This window comes from Serinus canaria, chromosome 6 (genome assembly GCF_022539315.1).
Source record: "Serinus canaria isolate serCan28SL12 chromosome 6, serCan2020, whole genome shotgun sequence".
Classification (NCBI taxonomy): domain Eukaryota; kingdom Metazoa; phylum Chordata; class Aves; order Passeriformes; family Fringillidae; genus Serinus; species Serinus canaria.
The window spans coordinates 7,176,152-7,198,685 of NC_066320.1; the positions used below are offsets into that span (position 1 = coordinate 7,176,152).

General features: G+C 42.0%; 1 protein-coding gene across 2 annotated transcripts in view; it reads right to left on the minus strand.

Moving 5' to 3' along the window:
- BICC1 (BicC family RNA binding protein 1) overlaps positions 1-22,206 on the minus strand; it is an 89,615-nt gene extending 67,409 nt beyond the window's left edge. Inside the window, exon 1 of one of the 2 annotated variants that reach the window (XM_050976226.1) lies at positions 22,005-22,206. In XM_050976226.1, coding sequence (XP_050832183.1) covers positions 22,005-22,206 — 202 coding nt within the window. Of the gene's footprint in view, positions 1-21,139; positions 21,160-22,004 lie in introns of those variants that run through there. The other variant, XM_009087549.4, reaches the window with a different exon arrangement.
- Between the last annotated feature and the right edge of the window lie 328 nt (positions 22,207-22,534).

A 22,534-nucleotide genomic window follows, 5' to 3' on the forward strand; every position in this document is an offset into this window, starting at 1 on the left:
TACAGTGATAAAACTTACCAAACTCAAGTTTACTCACAACACCAAGATCTTTCTGCTTTTAAGAAACTAAGGAAATGAAGTAATTGTTTAGGTAAGAAGATCAAAGCACAACAGAAGTCTAGACCCTTCTGGTAAAGGTGAACAAGTCTTATTTTCACAGCTGGTTTTATGTCCACATTTTCATCATCTACATGAATTTTTCTTATGAACAGTTCTCATATTAAAAAACACAACTGCTATATACAGCTGCCAAAGCATTAAACTATTCAATTTATGTGCAAGCATGTAAACAGAAACATACACATTCATAGTGAATCAAGAAGGTCAAGCTGTATAACTAGGATTTCTAGACCCAGTTTACAGTAAGATAAAAGCCTGCACTGTTTTACATTACACTGGTAAAATCTGGCCAGAAGTTTGGCATCCATACCAGCTCCAGTCATGCCACATTAGATGTGGACTGCATAAGGTGTTAGGAATAATTCGTTAGTTTTTAATTTAGAATTGTGGACTGTTTAGCAAAAAAGAGGACAGCTACCTTAAGAAAAGCAAAAGCATTCTGATTTTAGGGTGTTAAACAAAAATATATTAAACCAATTATGTTAGTTTTAATCTCCTAAGTGAAATTAATCCACCTAGGAAATCCTACCTGTTTTTTCACTGAGGCAGCACTACAGCTATAAACAGTTCAGCACTGAGACTTAGCAGATGAATGTATCCAGAAAAACACTGCTCTAAACTGGCTCCAGGAGAAAGCCCCTTCTGGGCAAAAAGATTCAACTCCACAGGAAATTCTGAACTTCTACTGGTCTCGTTTCTTTTTATTACCAATGAGTTTTTCAAACTAAATCATCTTCTAGGAAAAGTTTGCTGAATGGTAGCAAATCCTTGTGAAATTCAGAGAGACAATAACTACATTCTTTCACCATCTATTTTTCCTTAATTTTCATTGACAACTACAGAAAACCTATAACAATTTTCACTACAGTGGAAGAAGCTGAACCACAGGGAGATAAATCGTGCTAACACAGTATTTAGTTTGCCATATACTCCTTCAGAAAACCTGAGCATTCTTGCCAAACCACAGGTAAGGTGGCATAGACAAGTGGAATTTCAAGCTACACAAGCAAGCAGCCAAGTCACAGATTCATTACTGTTTCATGGAGAAATGCTCTATACTCCAAAGAATGCACCATGGCTCAAGTATTACAAAGTTGAGCTCAGGCTGTGTATGAGAGTCAAAGGAAAGAGACCACAAGTCAGTCACCTAAAGGTTAAAATAAACCCAAACCAAAATCTTATCTGGCAGAACACACAGTGATATTTATTCAAATACCTCAATGCTACTGAGATTTGTCCCTCAAAGATCCCAAAGCTCTTTCTGAAATTGAACACAGACATGCTGGAAGCACACATCACTAGAGGCTACACACAGAGAGAAGTTTTAACTGCCCCTTCACCTTAAAGCACTGATCTAGGCTGTTAGCCCTCTTCACATGGTGACTCCTTCCAAATATGGGCTTATCTCAAGAAAACAAAGTTAGACAAGGATGCAAATTTTGCAGTACTTGAATAAAAATAAATTAACATCTTATAGACAAACTTTATAGCTCAGCTGTCAAAACCTTGTGTGTATTTTTGAGCCATGCTTTCATATAAATTAACATGCTCAAGTTATTTTTTCTTGGTTTCCAAGCTGTGTCTTCTGGCTACAGGGGAGATGCATAGAAATGCAAAGCTCCCTCCACCCAAAGGCTCTAAGGAGATGAGTCTTTAGAAATCCAGCTGCATTAACCACTGGATTGCTTGTGATTGCCACCTCCTAGAGGCAAGGTCCTGCCATAGGGGAGCTGAAACTCTCCCAAGGGACTGCAAAGTCCTGGCAACACCTTTGAGCTGCTGCCCTTGTGAGTCTTCATTTTCACTTTTCAGTCCTCAGGAAGCAACCCCAGAGAGGAGTGAAGCCCCCAGCAGAGACCTGGACTGCTCAAACCTACCCCAACACTGCTGTGGGCATCAGACTAACCCTAAATAAACACCACTGGGGAGTGTGTGCCCCAAGACTTGAAAGCCAGCCTTTGTGGGCTGCTGAACCCTTTATTCAAACCTCATGAAACCGAGCGAGGCATTTAAGGACCGGCAGGAAGTGGAGAGCTGAAGTTATGTTGCCTACACAAACAGGCCCCAAAATATGTTCCTCAAATCCTAAGATTCCTTTCTTCTCAAGCACAAGCAAATCACTGACTGCAGTGTACACTCTCAAAGACCTGCATCTGGCCCCCTGCTATCTAATTTGTATTTTTATGGACTCAAAGCTATTTCTACAACTGCTGTTTACAAGAATTATATAAGTCAGGAAAACTCTACAAAGCTGCATTTACACAACCTTGTGATACAGTGCAGGAAATGCTTAAGCTAAATTAATGACCACAAGTAAACAAGAAAGCATTGTTTTGTGCTTAGACAACTGTAATTCCGAGTTACACAACTCATTTACCTAGAAACCTTGACTATTTCTGATATTAAATTCCCCTTTTTTATGTTCAAGAATCAGGAAAGTCCTGCTTAGAAGAGCTGATACAATACAAAACCCTTTAAGTTCATGCAAAATAAACTGGAAAGAAACTTGTAAACTTAAAGGATATAAAATGTCAAGTGTGGGGAAGTGAAGAATTAAAACAAAGAATGTGCAATTTCTGCCAAAATCTAGAAAAACAAACAATAACAAGTAAGGAACTATGATTTGGCCCACTTCTGCCTCCAGTTCCTGCGTGGGGGCTTTAGCTGAAGAAATACCATATTTTTGCAAACAAAAAGAGGCTTAAGTAGCAAGATGTTAGTGCAGCTGATTTAATGCAATGCTGCTTTCAGGACTAACTGTTTTACCATTTTTGCAATACAAACCCAATTCTTTATCACCAAACACAGAATGACATTACCACCTATTCATAAAAACCACTATGAGCTGAGCATTGTGTAACATCCCTCAACATGGTGCACTTGCAAAATATCCCAGTTTTTATAAATATTGCCCATGTGTTTCATGCTTTCATAAAGCTTTTGCCAAAACACTCACTTTTTAAGTGACATGGAAAGCTTAGTAATGTGGAAGGAATGTCAGCGAACCAAAGAGAAAAATCAAGTCTACTTTCAAACCTTGCTATTTGCCCTGTTACCTGGCAATTGGTGTTCTTTGGAGAAGCCATAATTAACCAACATAATTAATGCACACATCCAGATCTGCTGAGGCTGAGCTGACATGGTACACTTACCAATTTTTAGTGCCTTTTATAAGAAAGGTATGTCACTCTCAGTTCTTGACAGTGAATAAAACCAAAACCACAGCCAGTTTTTGGACAAAAAAAATCCTAGCAGAGTGTCATCTGATAATTAGATAATGATTAGATTGCTATGGTAGCAGATTAGTTAGACTGGAAACCACAGGAAAGCAAGCTTTTATTGAAGAGGTACAGAAGTACTGATGAGATTCTTTTCAAAAAGACCAAGAAACAAGTAGCCTAAAACATCAACTTATGTATCAAGGAAGCCTGGCAAAAGGAAAAATACTATCCAAAGGTCTTTAAAATAAGCTCAGGCAAGACCCATACACAGGGAACACTAGAAGGGATTGCTCTTGAGAATAATTCTAGCTAGGAATGACAAAGACAGCCAATATAGGAAAAAGGGCTCTTTTATTTATTTATGGAGCCATGTTTGCTCCTGAGAAATCCCTGTGTGTGACTCATATGATGTAAAGCACAAGCAGGCACATACATTAAGGTACTTCCAATTCAGCTCTATTTTTAATTTACAATAACCACATCTGTATGCTGGCATGTGGGAAAACAAGGACGCCATGCAAACGCGTGATTTCTAACTCAAACAACAGCTTTGTTTCCAACAGGCTAGGGGGCTTTGAACTGCAAACCTTCCTAAGGAAATACAGTCCACTTGAGAGCAGGGGGAAGTAGCTCAAAGTCAGCATTCCCAGACATAAATAAGCATGTACTGGGGTCAGCTTTCTGTGAAACAAACTCATTACCCATCAACAAAAAAAAAAGAATATTTGTGTGCTTGCAATAGCCATCAGTAGTTTCTGCAACCAAAAACGAACAACATGAGAGCTTTATGTTCAACAGAATTAACAATAAAGCAAGCCTCAAGCACTCAGTTTTGCTGCAGAGTAAAAATATAATGGCACTGCTGCCACTTGACAGCCAAGGGGATCTTAGCTTTGTATTTCAGTGAAAATAATCACCACCCTGGAGCACAGATTGGTCAATGGCCTTTATGTGCCCACATTTGGCTACTGCTTCCAGTAAACACCAGCTAGTAGTTAATTTAAAAACAAAAATAAAGCATCCAAAGTCCTAGGAAGTCCCAGTTACGAAATATTCAAAAGATTACTTTAGGTTTTCATTCTCTATCAAAATGTGTAATAGGAGTAGATGATGGACAGTGAATAGCAGGAACAAACAGCCCCAATAAAAATCACACAGTTTATGTAAGAGGTGAACACGCTGTAACTCAGCCTCACTTTCTCTCTGATGACTAATTCAAAACACGTAATTTTACAACACCAAATTGCAATGCACGCAGGCAAGTATCACAATCACAGAAAAACCTGTCATTTTCCAAGTCCTGCATGACCTAAAGCTTTATCAAGCCCTTAGGAAAGAAGTCTTTCACATATTGGGTGAGATTTAGACATCTTGGAAATTCTGTAACTTAACTGGTAAATTTTAAAAAAAGTAAACATAAAATATATAACAAACATAAAATAACATCTAATGCTTCTTCCTCTTGCAATTAAAAAAAAAAAAAACAACTTTCCACAGAACAACTTCTTTAACTGTGTTGTTCTCAGTGTATTGAGCCTCTGACATTTATTTCAGCTTTTTTTTAATCACACAGAGAAACTCAGGATCCAAAAAGCCAGGTCAGCAGTCCCACAGGTTTTCAAGAACTATGCAAAACCTGGAATAATGCTGAATAAGCCAAAAAGCCATCCAGGAGTAAAATAAAAACAAAGTTGTACCACCAGCTGAAAACGGAAAATTGAAGGCTAAGTATTTTACTCAAATTTGCCAACCCCACAATTATTTTCCTGAGAAAGGAGGGAGAGGATAGATCATGGAGCCCTTGAACATGAAAATGCCTGCTACTGAGGAACAGAAAAGTTAAAAAAGCCATGAGAGCCTTTGCTCTTTGCCATGCAGAAAGCTCTGCTTTAAAAAAAAAATTGTCCACAAAAGATTCCAAACATTCTTCTTCCCTTACAATTATATAGATTTCAAGATGTTCCACAATGTGAACCAAAGCTTTGTGCAGTGCAAAGCAGCCAACAGTAAAATTACATTTTTCCTGCAGTTAAAATGGATTCGTTTTAAAACCAAGCAGAAAAGGGAAAAATGGAGGACTTGCTGCTCTAGTTCCTCTACTGAATGTTTGGAAAGTTCATGTTTCAGGAGTCTTCAAGCAGACTAAACTGCACTGGAAGAGGAAGGAGGTTAAACACTATGCTATTCTGGTAGAGTTGGGGATCTTAAATCACAAATGCATTGAGAAAGGGTAAGAATTAATCCCCACAGAGACCTGCAGCTGTGCTCAGCCCTGCTGTCACACACAGCACACACAAACACCACCAGGGAAAATGGGCATTTCCAGCTCAGGAAAATCCTCCCCACAGTGCAAGTGCCCACTCAGAATAAACTGCATTATGCCTCCTGCAGAAAAATGGCAAACACAGCCTCACCCACACATGATAAGTATTAAGCAAAGCCTCCTACTATTGACTTTATTTAACTGGGTCTTCCTAGAGTTGCAATTAATCCCTAGGAATTTTCCAAGTTCCTAAGTTTGCAGAGACTGTGGGTCATTTTTATACCAAGCCTGTTTTTGCAGTTGAAAAAAGTCCATATACTCAGAGAAATGCAAGCCCAAGATTCAAACACCACCTCCTGATACTGAAACCCAGATATTCTAAAAAACCATAAAAATATAAATACACAGTCCTTATTTACTCTAAAGACAATACATACCATCAATAGCACTTAATCATGAGCTCAACAATAATACAGAATTATCAACTGCACGTAGTTTATTGCACAGATGCCATAGTAAAAGCATGACCCATCAGATGTGGCTCCAATCTTCACAATTCATGCTGTTCTTGAAATAAACATGACAGTATTGTGCTTCCTACTGTGCCAACAGCGACCTGAGCCCTTAATTTATGCTTCTTCCTTCATGCTGTTTTTTCCAGTGCTATTTCAACTATTTGAGCTGTTCCTTTAAAACAAATTTGGCTATTGTTTGCTTTTTTGGCACATTACTAAAAAACAATGAGGCATTGCATACAATTAGCACTAATTAAGAGGTATGGAGACCACTAGATTGTTCAGTAAGGACAAGCATGTAAGTTTATAAACTACTCTTGTGGAGGAAAGGACATTTTAACAGCCAGAAGTTACACTCAAAGAAGCTCACTAGACTCTGAAAGTCTCTGCCTATCTCAACCATGCATAATTTAGGAAAAAAAAAAAAACAAAACCAAACCACCTAGGATTAACAGAGGTGAAAGTCTGGAGGGAGTACGCCATCTCTAGAGTTCAGAGGCCATTATTATTAAGACTGCCAAAAAAAGCAACGTTTCCTGTTTGCATTTTTTTCTTCTGTTTTGATTTTGGTTGAATTTGGGTATTCTGTTACAGCTCAACTGGATTTCACCATAAAATACTTTTCAGCTCTTTAAGTTGCTACCCTGAAATCATGAGACACTGCTTAGCTACCACAAACCCACAGCTTTGGCAAAACCCATTGGCAGAAACTGATACAAATCCTCTCTGAAACGTAATGAAAAATAATCACCAAATTTAAGATCAGAGAGGTTTCTCCAGAAAAGGAAACTATTCTTCCATGGCTGAAGAAACAGCACCAGGGAGCTGAGACAGCTCAAGCACCAGTCCCCAAGGCATTCAGCTCACTTCAATCTCCATATTGCAGTAATTAACCAGCTTCTGCCAGAAACATCCCAAACCAGTCTGTATTTGAGCAAAAGGAGCTGACCTGGGTTCCACTTGCAGCAGTAACCACCTCTTACAGAAGAACAAACAAGTGCCATTAGAGCACATTAAAAAATTGAATTAGGAGTTATTTAACTTACCAGAAAAGGTGCTTTCCTCCTAAACACCTTCTTCACCTCTACTTCTGTTCTTAGAAATGTTGAGATACTCTCCCTTCAAATTCAATAAGGTTTAAATCATGGACCACCTCAAAAGAGAAATTGACTTTGTATTTATGAAGAAAAAGAAATACAGCCCAAGAGCAGAATGTTTGAGAAGACAACATCACTTTGGACTCACAAGAGACCACAAAGATAATTATATTTTATAATTAGAGAGCCATGTTTTCACTTGGGCTGATGTTAAACCCTTTTATGGGATATAAAATTACTCAGGCATTACTAAGAGCACATTCTTACTCCTTTGCTTATTTAAATGGTGGAAGAAAGGTTAAATGACAACAAAATTCTAAACACTAAAGACTTTCAAGTGTTTCAGAATGAGAAGCTCCATTATAAGTTTACCATTATCTTCACACTACCAGGTAAAATCATCTACTTTACAAATATGTATATTCTCCCAATTATTTTTTAATCATTTGCAAGTAATTAAGATGAGTAAAACAGCACAACACCAATCCCTTACAAAATGACTACACTCCTAAATTCTCTACTGTTATCCAGAAGATTGAAAAATTCTTTTATGGCTGTGGCTCTTTTCAGAAAAATGCAAATCCATGCAGACCAGCAGCTCCACACCATGGTCTTCCAGATCACATCTTTAATGTGGAAGTCAGCATGCACTGCAGCATCTAACTTTGCCTTAGTGCAGCAAACAAAATGTACCCAAATGCCAAACATCCCAACCATCCTGCCACTGCCTCCATTCCAGTGAAGCAGGCCTGATGAGCCACAGCAGCTGTTTGGGACACACATCTCACAGAAAGAACCCATCCTGGGTAGGGACATTGCAAAGCATCTACATCAAAGCCTACACTCAAATGTAATGCTCACCAACGATCTGTACTCTCTCTGAAGGGGCAGTTAGCAGAGGATGGAAAAAGGCTGTGTTCATCCATCCCTGCAGGCTCCCAGCCCTCCCTGCCTGCCCCTGGCCTGCTCTCCCTCACATGAAGAGGAGCAGCCCAGAGTCTGGGTACCAGGTGCAGAAATGCTGAACGTGCTCCAAGCCATCTCGATCCATCACGCTGCTGGGAGAGGGCAGAACAGAGCTGGTGAGTGGTTCCTCCTCCTCTCCTCCCAGAAAACACTACAAACAGAAGGAGAGCAGGAGAGAGGCTGAAAGAAGCCTGAGCAGCTCCTCTCCCGACAGCGTGCCTGGCTGCTGTGCAATGTGTGGGGAGATCCTTCCCGTGCACATCCAAAGCTACTGGACTTTAAAAATCCTCTAGTCACGTCTCCCTTTGTCTCTTGGGTCCTGAGACTTCCCACTCTGAAATTTCCTATCTGTCTGAAAGACTTGGCTGTGCTGCCCTGCTCTACCCTCTGCTCTGGCCAGCCTGCAGGGGCAGTTGTGTCACTCTTTCCTTGAACTCAGCCACTGGCTGCTCCCACGCCTCGCTCAGTCCTGCCCTGGCCAGACTCTGCCACTGCTCACTTGAGGATGAACATTCCTTTAACTCACGCAATGCAGAATGCAGGAGCAGGAGAGAGACACACCACAAGCAGCCTCAGGCAGCACAGAGCTGTAGCATGAAGCTGACAGCACTTAATTCTTTAACACATTATTAAAACCAGTCTCAAATTCTCTGCTGGCTAGTCAAGCCTGGAGGGAAGGCAGTGCCAACAGAAGCTCTGCAGTGATACTGGAGAGACACCCAATGAAAAGATTCCTGTAAATATGCAGCTGATATCCTCTAAGAATAAAAAAAGCGTACTAGCATTTTTCATTTTAATTGATTTGTATTATATTCTCAAGTTAAAACACCACTAACCCTCAGCTCTCTACATAAACACCGAAAAAATAATTCCAATGACATATAAGCCAATTTAAAAAAACTTCAGTTGAAGGAACATGAGACTTGGTATCCCTTTTTCAGGATGAGTAGGCATATCCATGGGTGAGAAGTGCTATAGAGTGATGAAATATTAAATTAAATTAGATGGCCTTTGTAAAGGTAAAATTCATCTGTTGTCTAAGTTTGCATCTTTCAGGTGATAAATACCTAAAACTATACTTAAAATCCAGCAGAATAATCTTCTAACACTCACTTCTGCCAAACATTTACAGAAACACAGAATATAAAGTTTTGTAAATGTTTAAATACATACAAAATTTTGCAATACCCTACTCTTTTTTTTTTCCCACAGCTTAAATGATTCCTCATGTCTCAAACACTGGAATGACTTTTTTTTATTTCTGCCAAGTCTCTGAACAATCTAAAGATGTCACTGAAGACCACTTAAAGTAAAAAACCTGAGTGCTGCTAAGCAACCCAGAAAACATCATTACATGTTCAATTGTTTAGTGCATTGAATAATTCCACACATATTGAGAGTCCACGTATTCTGCACTCTAATGATGGTAATGTCTTTCACACAGAGGAAGAAAAGGAAATTCTGTAGAATATGTTCTTATTTCAAAAAGAAATTGCTTATAAAGAACTAAAGATTTGATCAAATTTATTCACTGTTTCTGCACATGGAACAGATTACAAAGAGATTCTCTCTTATCCACTTTTTTATACACACTCCGGAAGCAAACTTACTAAGCAAAAACAGCACTTGTGTTTGTTTAACTAAAAAACTAAAGACATACCAGGATTCTTTTCCACTATATAAAACAGTATTTTAAAAGTGTATTCCACATCCAGACTCTTTAAATCGCTGCTATTTTAACTGCTCCAGCAGCATATAAACAAAGGCCATCTAATGTAATTTAATATTTCACAACTCTCTAGCACTTCTCACCCATGGAAGTGCTCACACATCCTGAAACAGGGACACCAAGTCTCATATTCCTTCAATGAAAAGGATTTCCATATCCCAGCAAGGGTGACATGCACGTTGTGTCATTGAAAAAAAAAATCCACACGTGTGTTTTTTCATTTAAATCTAAGTATTACACACACAGAAACATGGTTTTGAATACAGGTGATCTTAACCCTCTTCTGATCAGCACATGGCTCATCATTCACTCATCATGGCTCTGCTCCTCAGTGTAATGCTCTGCACAAGAACTCCTTTACAACAAAGCTCCTGGCTTAATTACACTGCAGTTTATACACCCTCATGGAACACAACCTCACCATAAAGAACATGGGGAAGATCTTCAGAAGACATCAATGTAACTAAACATAAAAATGTTTTACTGCATCACTGATAATGGACTTAATATTTATTTTGGAATTATGAATTTCATTTTTCCATCTCTCAAGATGCTTGGTTTTAAGTTACCAATCTTGTATATTCAACTGCCATAAATTTATTGCAGGCACTGACTGAACAGAACAGAGCCAATCAAAACAGACATAATCAAAGCCCTTCATTCATACAAAGTGATCTGCAGTAAGGTAAAAGGCACACTTAAAGGTTAAACCACTAATTCAGAGTGGCAACACAGATTCCCCAAACCAAAGTTTGCTTAAAAGGTAAAAAAAAAAAAAAAATCATCACCTCTACATAGAATTAAAATATGTTTTATAAACAAAAAAGAAAGAGGTGAAAATCTATTTAAAACTTTAGTATATGTGGCAACCTCACCATGGAACTTTAGACTATCAAAACAATAAAAAAATTTCAAGGTTTGTATAGCAATGTAGAGCTAGAGACAATATCAGAAGCTGATGCCCAGGAAGTTCCATCTGCACATGAGGCAGAACTTCCTTACAGTGCAGTGACTGAGCACTGGGACAGCGTGCCCAGAGAGGGTGTGGAGCCTCCCTCCCTGGAGATGTTCCAGACCCAGCTGGACACAGTTCTGTGCCATGTGCTCCAGGATGAACAGGGAGGCAGGACCATTGACCCCCGTGCTCCTTTCCTGACCCAATCTGTGATGTGTGGGCTAAGAACAGCACAGAGATGTGTACATGTTCCAGAAAACAAAAGCAGAACTTCAAAACAACAGGATAAATCATTAGTGTTACTGACTTCCCTCTCCAGTTATTTTTTAACATTGCTTCTTTCAGACCAGATTTACTTGGCTTAATACTGATTTTCAGATATGTTGTACTGGAGACCATTTAGCTCAGCTTGATTATAAAAATGTTGCAAGTTACCCTCACAAGGAAATCTAGCACAATTCCTTTCCAAGAACCAAGTTTAAACAGATGAAGCCCACGATCTGAGCTGTTCCACAAGCAGCAGAATGGTATTTTGGGTTTGTTCTGCTTGTCATCTCATCACTGGCATGGACAATCATTCAAGCTTTTACACACAGACTTTTTGCCAAGTAAGTGAGAAAACACATAGCTCAATATTTTTAAGTACATAATTTGAACTTGCAGATATATTTCACTTGAATGATCTGGAATGAGGCTTTTTTTCTTTCCTTGGCACTCTTATTTATAGATTTTGCTTTCAAAACCTCTGTAATATCTTAGCAGCCAAATCAAAATCCTGTGCCATTATAACTCTTACAAATAGGAGTTATTTTTGCAAGTTAAAGAGCTGTAGAGAAGGGCTGAAATGCCTGAAAGAATTATCAACCCATAGCTTCTTAACATGTTGGGCAGGCACACAGGAAAACAAACCAACCAACCAGAAAAACTTTTCTATGAGATGAGGGAGAAGCACCTATAAAACCCCAGTATAATTAACATTCCTCAGCATCTACATACTGCAAGCCTGACCATAACCACAAAAGCACAATGATTGCTGCTTATTTTTCCTCAAAAACCATTCTTACAGACCTGATTCATATCACATTGTTCTAGGAGAAAATGGCACCAAGATTTTGCAAAGCCTCCCAGACCTGGCCTGCAGAGAAGTTTAGTAAATGGAAAATGGATGGCTCATGCCTCACTTGCAGCTACACATGTTCCCAACAAGTAAAAAGCCAAAAGAGGAAATCACTGTTTTCATACATTAATATTTGAGAAAAGGCTTCTCCATGCAAGTGTATCAAGTTTTATACATAAGGAGTATTTTTCACAAGTTTCATTGCAACCTTCACACACCAGGCAAGCCCTGGAATTGCAACTGAATAGGGAATGCAGCTGCCTTGTGGCTGACACCAGCTACACTGACCAGCTTCCTACCTCTGGGAAAAGGCTCAGCAGTCAAATCAGATGGGGCAAAGCAAAGCAATTTTTTCAGTCTCAAAGCAGCAAACCAGAGAATATTCCTTCCAGTCCAGTAACATTTCTACCAGGCTGCATTGGAGCCCTTCTAGAAACGGTAACAGCTAAAACACTGAGCTGCACACAAAACCATCGCTTATCAAGAGCTAACTACATCTTCAGATGGCAGATGGCGTGGGTGTCCTGGAAGGCACCTCCTCAAGCCACCAGTGTGCCCCAGAAGTTCTCAGCCCTATAGGAATGGGGCAAAATCTAATCTTTAAAGGTCTAGGATACAACAACCTGGGCAATTATTTAAAAAAAAAATAAATCTAAGCAATAAAAAAGGAGCTTTACTCTACAGCATTTATAAACTGTTGATCTCAAGATGCCAAATTCAAGACACAGCTGCTGGCAGCTGGCCATTTGGGAGGTAGTCAGAATGACTGGAAGTCTCATGCCTTTTAAATGCATCATTATTGCCTTTCTCACCACAAGTGATACATTTATAAATATATTTTGTTAAAAACCTTTCACCCTCGAAGGAAAAGAAACTTAAAGAAAAAGTTATTTCCTGTTTGTTGTCACATGTGCAAGGAAGACACTTCCAGGAAGGATAAATTGAGCAACATGTCCTTCTGTGGTTTACACAACAGAATCCAAGCAGTAGAGATAACAGGACTCTGCTCCAACCCCAGCTGCACTCCCAGGTCCTGTTTTCACAGCTTGCTCACATACCACCCGTAGGAACACAAAGCTCAGGAGGATGTGGTGTAACCCAGAGCACAGCATCCCTGAACCGCACCCCTGGGGCCAGCCAGGCCATGCAGCCCACGGGCAGCTCCCACTGCTCAGCCCCTGAGCACCCAGTTAGTTCATCCCATCCCCAGAGCAAACCCCCCAGCAGGTGGGAGGCTCAGAGATAACCACAGCTACATCCTTGTAGGGCTATCATGTCAAAAGCTGCCTGAAGGCAACAAAGCAGCAGCACTCACATGCTGCCACAGCAGATCTGTGTCCTGGCCAGGCTGCAGGGACCCTCCAGCTGTGCTCCTGTGGGCCGAAGAACCCCAACACCACGATGTGCAGCCAGACACAGCCCCCAGCACCCCTCGTGTGCATGAGAACCAAGAACTGCCCTGGCAGCAGCTGCCTGACCCAGCCATCATCTTGCCTTGCTGCAGGGATCTTCCTGGGGACCAGCACAATCAAATCCTACCAGGACTGCCAAAAGGTGGGGTCTACAGATGATGTTTCTCAATGCCCTGAAGGAGGTGAATTGACCCCTAACTCAAACACAATTTTATCAACTATGGAGAATGCTTCAGGCTGCAAACTGCTACTTTTAATACTGGTATCTGCTCAAGGATTTACCTAAAAATGTATTTTTAGTTATCTCCAATATCTAACATTAATAAACACCATGCTTTAATGTTACAGTCCAATCTCAGATTTAGTATTTTAATTCAACAACTGAAATCGTAGTTAAGAATTCTTTAACTCCTTTGCTGTCCAAAAAAGACAGCAGTGACCTCACTTCAGCACTGAACACTGCAAAAACTGGAAAGCCTCCAGATTTTATGGATTATTTCTTTTCAGAAAAAGAAGAAAAGTCATAAGATGACATTTTTTTCTGCTTGTCCTGTCATTAGGCACCACTGAGAAGACTCTGGCTCCATCTGCTTATATCCTCTGACAACACAATTCATACGGTGTTCCCTGTGCCTTCTCAAGATTAAAGCTAAACAATCCCAGATGTCTCAGCTCTCCAGTCCCTCAGTAGCACTGTGGCCCTTTGCTGGAATTGTTCCAGAATGCTCATGCCTCTCTGCCACTTGGGAACCAGGGCTGGACCCTGCACTCCTGATGTGTCTTACCAGGGCAGCACAGTGTGTCTGGCCTCAACCTCTGACAGTTTTCTCCCCTGGTGCAGCACTTTATGTTCCCTTTTGCTGAACTGCATGGAATTCCTTTGGGCCACTTCTTCAGCTTGCCAGGGTCCCTCTCAATGGCTGTCCTCCATCTTCACATTCATTATTAATTTCTCCTTGCAAGCAAGGCAAAAGCCCAGCAACCCTGCTGTCAGTTCCTTGATCACCTGTCTGGAAACTGTCACAAAAGCATTCCAGAAACCTCCTACATGGCTTGTGTGCTGCCAGGCTCTTGACCCAGCAGAAAACAGAGGGGTTAAACTCCTCCATGGGGATCAACTGCGAACAGGAGCCTCCCTCCAGCTGTTTGAAGGCCTCATGTGCTACTTCTTCCCACCCACTACAGATGGTCTGTAGCAGCCACCTGTAAAACCCCCCAGCACTCCTGAGCCTACACTCTCAAATGGTGTGTGCTGGTGGTGTGCTCCAAGGCAGAGCTCCCAGCAATCCTGCCACTCCCCCACATAAAAGGGCAACACCTCCTCCTCAGCATGCCACTGTGAGCACCCTACAGACCCTGTGGCTGAAGGACTCCAGTCCCCAGAGCTATCCCATCACACCTCTCCAGCCTCAGGGAGACTGCAGCCCTGCAGCTCCACCTGTCTGCTACCCACGCATCACCATCAGGAGTTTCAGGGATGTACCAGGCTCGTGGGTTCCTAGTAGAGGTTCTCCTGGAACAGTTCTGCAGGCATACACCTATGGTGTGCCCTCCCAATTCCTGTGCCCTGGTGTCTATTACTTCATCAGAGCTGCACAGCAGAAGAGCTAGGACAGAACAGTGTTGCTACATGCCCATCAACCTCTCCATGAAACTCGGCTTGCAGCAGAAAAATTACATGGAGTTATGCTACCAGGCAAGTGACTTATCCAGACACAGTGTTATGGATAGATTCAGATTTGTTTTCAGTCCCCTATCCATCACACCCATCTTTTTCTGTAGAGACATCAAGAGTTTTTCCAGCCAATATGCAACCCCTGCTTTCACACATGAGAGAACTCGTTGATTACTCAGATTGCTTAGACTGTATTATCCAGTGAGATAACACTCTCACTCTAGAATGGTCCTTCAAAACATCAATAGAACTCTAACATGAAACTATTTATTCCAGTAAAGAGGATATCTCTGCAGATATCTTTACATAAATCAGCTATAAAAGTCACCGAAACATGAAGAGCTCTTTTGCCTCATGCAATACACTCATACTGCACTGAGCCAGAGGCAAGAAACAAAGACTGAACAGGAGCTAAGGCTATGTTCAAAGAATGGTATGAATTGCTAAAGTCAAAATTATTTTAGAAATTACCACTGATTAATAGGTAGCATCTTAAAGAATAAAACATTAAATCAAGTGCTTGCTCCTTCAGATAGCTTATTAGGTGTGGGCATTTTCTGCAGCTGAACTCCAGCTTGTGTACTTGAGTTTTTAAGCTCAAAGTTCATGAAAGTCACCAAAGAGTCTTCACAGCAAAAGTTACTACTGTAAAAATATTTTTTAAAAAGCTATTAGTTCTTGGACACAGAGGTTTGAAATTAAAAAAAAACTAGCATGTTTCATTGTTTGAGAGGCATAAAGCCAAGAGCCTGAAATGAGTACTCAAAATAGGACATATTTTCCAGTGGAGGTAAAGATTACAATATAACCAACAGGAATGTGCAAGCCAGCAATACTTAACTCAGCAACTCATGCCAAACCATGACAGTCCCTTGTACTACTTGAACACTGAAACTTGAGAAAGTGGTATTATTACAATTGTTAATAGTGGAATGCAAGAACTACAAGTCACACAAATTCATTTCATGTATTTATTTTTTGTAGAAATAGACTATTCAGCACTTTGGGGATTTGAAAACCTGACAAAGAACTTGGATTCTTTTTTCCTGCAACATATAAGTTAAAAACCAAATGTAAATGCTATTAGGAAGGTTCCAATTTCCCCACAACTATGTCCTTGTATAGGTTATGCTGACACATTACAAGGAACAAAATATAATAAAAACCTCCAACAGAAGTCTCACAATTTACTAGGAAAACCCAACATTTTCTTCCTCTAGGAAAAGCAACTGTGGTTAGGACCTACTAAAATAAAGAGTAAGATATTTCAGTACAAATCTGGTCACAGATAAGACATAGTTCACAACCCTTGGAGCTCCAAGAGGGACATGGGAACTGTAAACAGGAGTATAAATCACCAGCACTCTGAGTATTTTTAACTTCAGCTGCAAGGAAGGTACACTAATTATTTGAAGCACCACAGTACACTAAGTTTTGTTGTGCAGATTTCTACCACCATCACAAACACATAAAAAAATCCAGGGGAATATCAGTAATTGCAGCTTAGCCATTTTAAACATAAAACCCCAAAAGAAATTTAACATGGAACTTGCCCTCCCTGCACAGGCACCATCACAAGAACATTACAATTGCCTGTTAAGCAGCCAACTTGCTCAAAATTTGTATCTTCAGGATCCAGCCTCTAATAAAACCATTGTTTGTAGCACTCAGCAGAAGCCTGGGTTTCTTAGAATATCTGTCTTCTTTAGCACATTCCAATAAAAGTGCTTTTCTTTCCCCCCCATTCCACTTCCCCCAAACTTGCCTGCCTCACGTATCGATTTCTCATTCTCTGTAGATGAAACAAACCAGTGCAGAAGACTATGAAAAGTACTGAAGTAAAGTTTCCAACAGTTATGCATTAAGCAGGGAAAATATACTTGTTTAAACACAAGTTTCACCTGATGGATCAGCAAACAAAAGCTGGTTATCATTCAGACATCAGAAAGAGGCATTGCATAAGTACAATCAAGATCTGACAATGGTCTCTGGCTGACCTTTAGGCAAAGCAATGAACAATTTACAGTAAGTTTCATGTGGATTAAACCATGCAAAAAATGTTAGCTAAGTATTCGTGTCACCTCCCCCTAAGAAAATTAGGGGTTGTTTTGGGGAGAAAATTACTAGCTGAGCATTTTTCTATGACAGGCAAAGAGCACCAAAACAGGGAGTAGGATGGGGAAGAGCTCTCTCAAAGCTGCAATGGCAGGACAGAGCTACACAAGGGCACCTCAGTGAGCAGCTTGCACTGACTGCTCATGCTGAATTGGTGACAGCATTTTTGTCCTTCCTGCCTGGAAAGGAACCAGTGAGCCACTATTATTGTTAGAATTTACATGATTCCTCTAATTCTGGCCTACTCCAGCTGACCTGTGACACAACAATATAGACAGCACCACACCCAGTGCTATTGTCCAAGGTGCCCACCTGGTCTCAACACAACCTGCCCTGTAAGATGAGCTTGGGAGCAAACTGGGCTCTCTTCAGAGTTTGCTAGGCATGCAGGTCTGTGCTTTTCTTAATGTGCTTATCAATAAATAGGCAAATGCTGAATTACCTCATATAGGAAAAAAATCCCAACAAAACCAATAAAAACACAGAACGAAAAAAAAACCACCAATAAAATTTTAGATCACTGATTAAAATTAACCTGAGGAGTCCTCAAAATGAAAGATGATGTACAAAACAAATACAAAACAAAGTGAAGAAATACAGAATTTTAATTTGCACAGTTTTGTACTTTAATGAAAGAGCCATATATAATATGGGCCCACACACCATTGCTAGATTTAGACTTATTAAAAACATCATGGATTTGTTTTTTTAGCAAACTACTATTGTGTGATAGTACATTGTAAAGTCAAAAAGTATTTAACTGTGAGTGATTAAACCACACATACCACATAAAAAAACCCTACATCTGCTAAAGAACATGACACAGAAAAAGGGTTATTTGAAATGAAAGATTGGCATAACATTTTGTAACCAAGAATGAGACACACCATGTAAGCAAAAAAAGGTGTTGCTTTCTTTGGTTTGGGGTTTTTCTAATGTCCATGGCCAGCTTGTCTAAGCCTACTGATTGCTGCAACATCAGCTGATAGATTACACTTTTTGGACAGCTTTCCTAAGTTTACTGTTCTGCCTCTTTACAATAATATTCAGCTCCTATGGTAACAGGCACTCACACACTAAGTAAATCATCCCACAATATGAAGTCACCTGAGCATTAACCAGAATTTGTGCAGAGCAGCTGTAATTTATTGGGCTACTAGGAAATACCTTCTTCTGTCACTGCTGAAAAGTTGATCTGTTTTACTCATACTGGACTCCTAGAAAAAAAAATTATTCTAGAAGTATCTGTTCACCAAGCAACTGATGAAGACATGAGGCATAAGAGAGCTTACACCCCACTGTAAAGACTGATATTTGTTTATGGGACACAATTCCAGACATCTATGTTCAAGTAATGAAACAGTCAAACAAAGAAGATGGACACAAGGAAAAAAAAAGTTATTATTTGCAGGGATTTATCACAGCTTTTGCAGTTTCTGATATTCCAAACAAAACCATTCAGGAAATACCAATACAATTATTTTAAAGTGGGGGGAGGAAAAACAAACAAACAAACAAAAAGGTAGCAGAAGCATCCTCAAATCTATCAACAATTTTTGACATCTCAAGTCAGATTTGATTTCTGCTTCAGATACAACTGGTAGCAAACTACCTGCAGCTCCTCTTTTTTTAAAGACAGCTATGGAATGCTTGCTACAACACTTACTGCAGTTACTCTGTATCTCACAGGGAGGTGCCCCAGTCCCCCCTGAGCTGCAGAGGCTGATAGTCCCAGGTGAGCCTCGCTGGGATCAGCCCTGGCCCCCTTTCCCACAAACTGAGGAAAAGATGAAAATAACCACAGCACATCTAAAACTCAGCAATGCAAGAAGTAACAGAAGCACTGAGCTGAACATGGAGCTGCTGTATATTCTTTCTCCCAGATAGTTTTTCTTACATTTCACAATTAGTGCAGTAAACAGCAGATGTTGATGAGCAAAAAAAAAAAAAAAACACCAAGGCACCCCCAAGCAAGAATGAGAACATTTCCTGATAAGTTCCTTCAACAGATGCTCCTTCAAACTTGGCTGTAAAGATAACTGAACTAAAGATGATAAATTTTCACTCTTCCATAATATAAGAAAGAATATCTTCTAGTAATCATCACACCTAAGTCTTTTAATAATTTAATAAGTAACTTTCTCAAATGTAAACAAGCTATCTAGTAAAAGCAAAAGAGGAGCCTTTAAGCATCTAATATGAACAAAAAAGCTGTATTTACACCATCCTGAATTTTTAAAAAAGGCATAAAAATTGGCTAACTTTTGGAAATAAGAAACCTGCTCATCATCACTTGGATTGAAAATATGTTTCTTTTCCATGATGCAATTTCTGCATATTTTGAGAACTTCCAGTAAAGGATCTTGTATTAGAAACCATAGGGAACACAATCCTACAAATTATCTAACAGGAGTTTGTTCCTGGAGATGATTCACACTGCTTCCTTTCAAATGTCCCTTTCCTAATAGGGCAAGTCAAAGCTTCACTCCCAAAAGATAGACACAAACAAAAGGTGGGAGAAGTCAAAAAATAAAATCAAGTTTGGCTTGTAATCAGCAGCATAGCTGACTGAATTTCTGGGTACCAGGTACAGATCTGGCTTCACAATGCTTTCCCTGGCAGAGCTGCTTGGTGCTTGAGGTTCTTGTAAATCCAGAGATGAGACAAACACTCGTAAAGCACAGAGAGGAAACTGAGAGGGCAGGGATAGAAACTGACAAAGTGTTTACCAAACAGTTCGGTTTTCTCACAGAAATAACTATGTTTGCTTCTTGCTTCCTAATAAACAGTTTTTCATTATCAGTAAGCCAGACAGTTCATATTTTCACATAAAGCCAATTATTTCCAAGTCCAATATAAACTTTCCACCACAAAAAGGATAGCTTTCCTTTCTGTGGATAGTTATACCCACAAAGGATATACCTTTCCACAAAGGAAAGGCTAACAAATCCTCCTCAAAACATCACCTGAAGAATGTGTGTTCTAGACAGGGCATAACAGCAACCCCACATCAAAAACCAGGTGGTATTCTGCTTGTATTTACTCATTGTGCTCTATCATTCATATACTTTTTACTACTTTATTCTTCTTACAAAGGTAAGAAGAAATAAATAAAAATTGAAAAAGGAGCAAAAAAAAAAATCATACGTTTTGACACTGGCTACTACTGGGTCACACAACCTATAGAGTATTTGTTTTCTGCTTGGGAGCTTTGTTTACCCCTTCATGCTTACTACCTCAAGCAGCAGAGGAAAGGACTGTGTGAGACATGAGAAAATGGAAATTTATTTGGCTATTACAGGAAAAAGGTAAGGCAATCTTCATCCTCTTACAGAACCTTAATTTCTGACCCTTCTCTACCACTTCTTACACAGAAATACCCATGTAGTTTTGGTTTTCAGACACTTTTGATGAGCACATCTTTATAAATAGTTGTTGCTGCTCTGTTTCTCCAAATTCCTTTCTCTTTACTGCATTACATAATGAGATTTTTCTACTAGCTCTAAAGTATTAACTGATTAAAGATTAACTCACCCCCAGGAGAGACCATCTCAATTAAAAAAATTCCAATCATTGTAGTCACCAAGTCAAACCGCAGCTCTTCAGTGACCTACCCAACTCACCAGCTGCTGCTCTCCTGCTCGCTCCCACAGCCTCCCTACCACTGCTGCAAGGAGGAAGGCAGGTGCCCTGACAGGGGATGCTCATGTAAGGAGCACCTAAAGCTTCCAGAAAGTGACCAAAACTCCTTCTTTGTGACATGTCAGGTAAAACATTTGTCAAGGGTTTGTTCTGAAAATGTACACAAATAAGTGAGTTACCATATTAGTGTAACATTAAATGTTTACAAAACAGTACATCCAAAGGAAAAAGCGCCCTCTTGAAACCACCACCGTCTCTTCTTGTTGATCCAGACACACCCTGAGATTTGACACTGTAAGGCCTGAAACTCACCTCGGTTCTCACGGGCTCCTCAGACCAGACAGCTGGGAACACCCCGGGGGAATGACCCCGCTCAGCAGCATCCTCAACTGGTTCAAACCCACTCATGTGCTCTTTAGCAACAAAACTAGCAATTACTACTCCTGTTTGGTCAAAAGCTGCCTACGTAACTTCCACTGAGAGCAGATAATTCAAAACATACTGGATAAAATATGTAGCCTCAAGTAAAAAAAAAAAAGCTTTCAAAAAAAAAAAAAACCCCAGACAGCGGAGCCAAGGGCCGAGCGGGTCCCACGGCAGCGGCGGCCGCTGTCAGCTCTGCGGAGCCGTCCCTGCTCCTCCGGCCGGGACGCCCGGCTCCAGCGGCTCCCTGCATCGTGCGCTGTTCCTCGAAAGCCGAGAGCCCGCAGCGCCCTGCCCGGGCGGGATGTCACCTTCTCACCGACGGAGGGAACTCCGAGGGACCGGGACCCTCCGAGCCGCAGAGCGCGGGACGAGCCCCGGCGGGGCCGGGCAGCAGCACCACCCGCGACGCCGGGACCGGCGCGGCCCCAAGCGGCATCTGGCCGCCCGGGCTGGGGGCCGGGGCGCTCGGCTCCGCTCCGGGGACACAGGGAGCCGCTTCCCCGGCAGAGCGGGAGCAGCGCCGGCCCGAGAGGCCACGACAGCGCCCGGAGCAGGGACCGGCCCACGGGGCTCCCGCCGACCCGGGCCCGCGTCCAGCGCCCGGAGAAGGGACTGACAGGACGGGGCTCCCTTTCCGGCGGGGAAGGGGGAGCCAGGACACGGCACGGCGAGGACCGGGGCCCCTTTCGCGCCTCCCGGCCGCCACCACCGCCCCGCGCCCCCCGGGCACCGCCGCCGCTCCCGCCCTCACCTTGGAGCATGGCCTCCAGTTTCTTCCTGTCCACCCGGAATCGCTCCTCGCCCCACTCGGGGCTGTGCAGGGGCCGCGGCGGCCCGGCCGAGTCCTCCTCGGAGCCGGGCGCGGGCGAGTCGGCGCTGCGCTCGCTGTTGGAGCCCGGGTCGGAGAGCGGCTGGGGCAGGTACCCGCTCAGCGGGTCGCACTGCGCCGCCATGGCGCTGCCCGGCGGCCGCCGCCCCGCGCCCCACTCGGCCGCCTCCCCGCGGGACGCTATCTGCCCCCAGAGCCGCCCGGCCGGCGCATCCCAGCCGCCGCCGCACCGAGCCCCGGCGCCGCCCGCCTCTGCCCGCGGCTCCCCGCCGAGTGAGCGCGGCCCCGGCCCGGCGGCGTCCGCGGCTCGGCGGCGCCCCCAGCCCGCCCGCAGCCCGCACAGCATCCCCACCTCCATTGGGCCGCCGCCCGCCGGGGAGGGGCCGGGGATATCCCCGGCGGGAGGGGGCAGCGCCGCGGCCCCGGAGGAGGGCGGGGAGGCACGGGGGGAG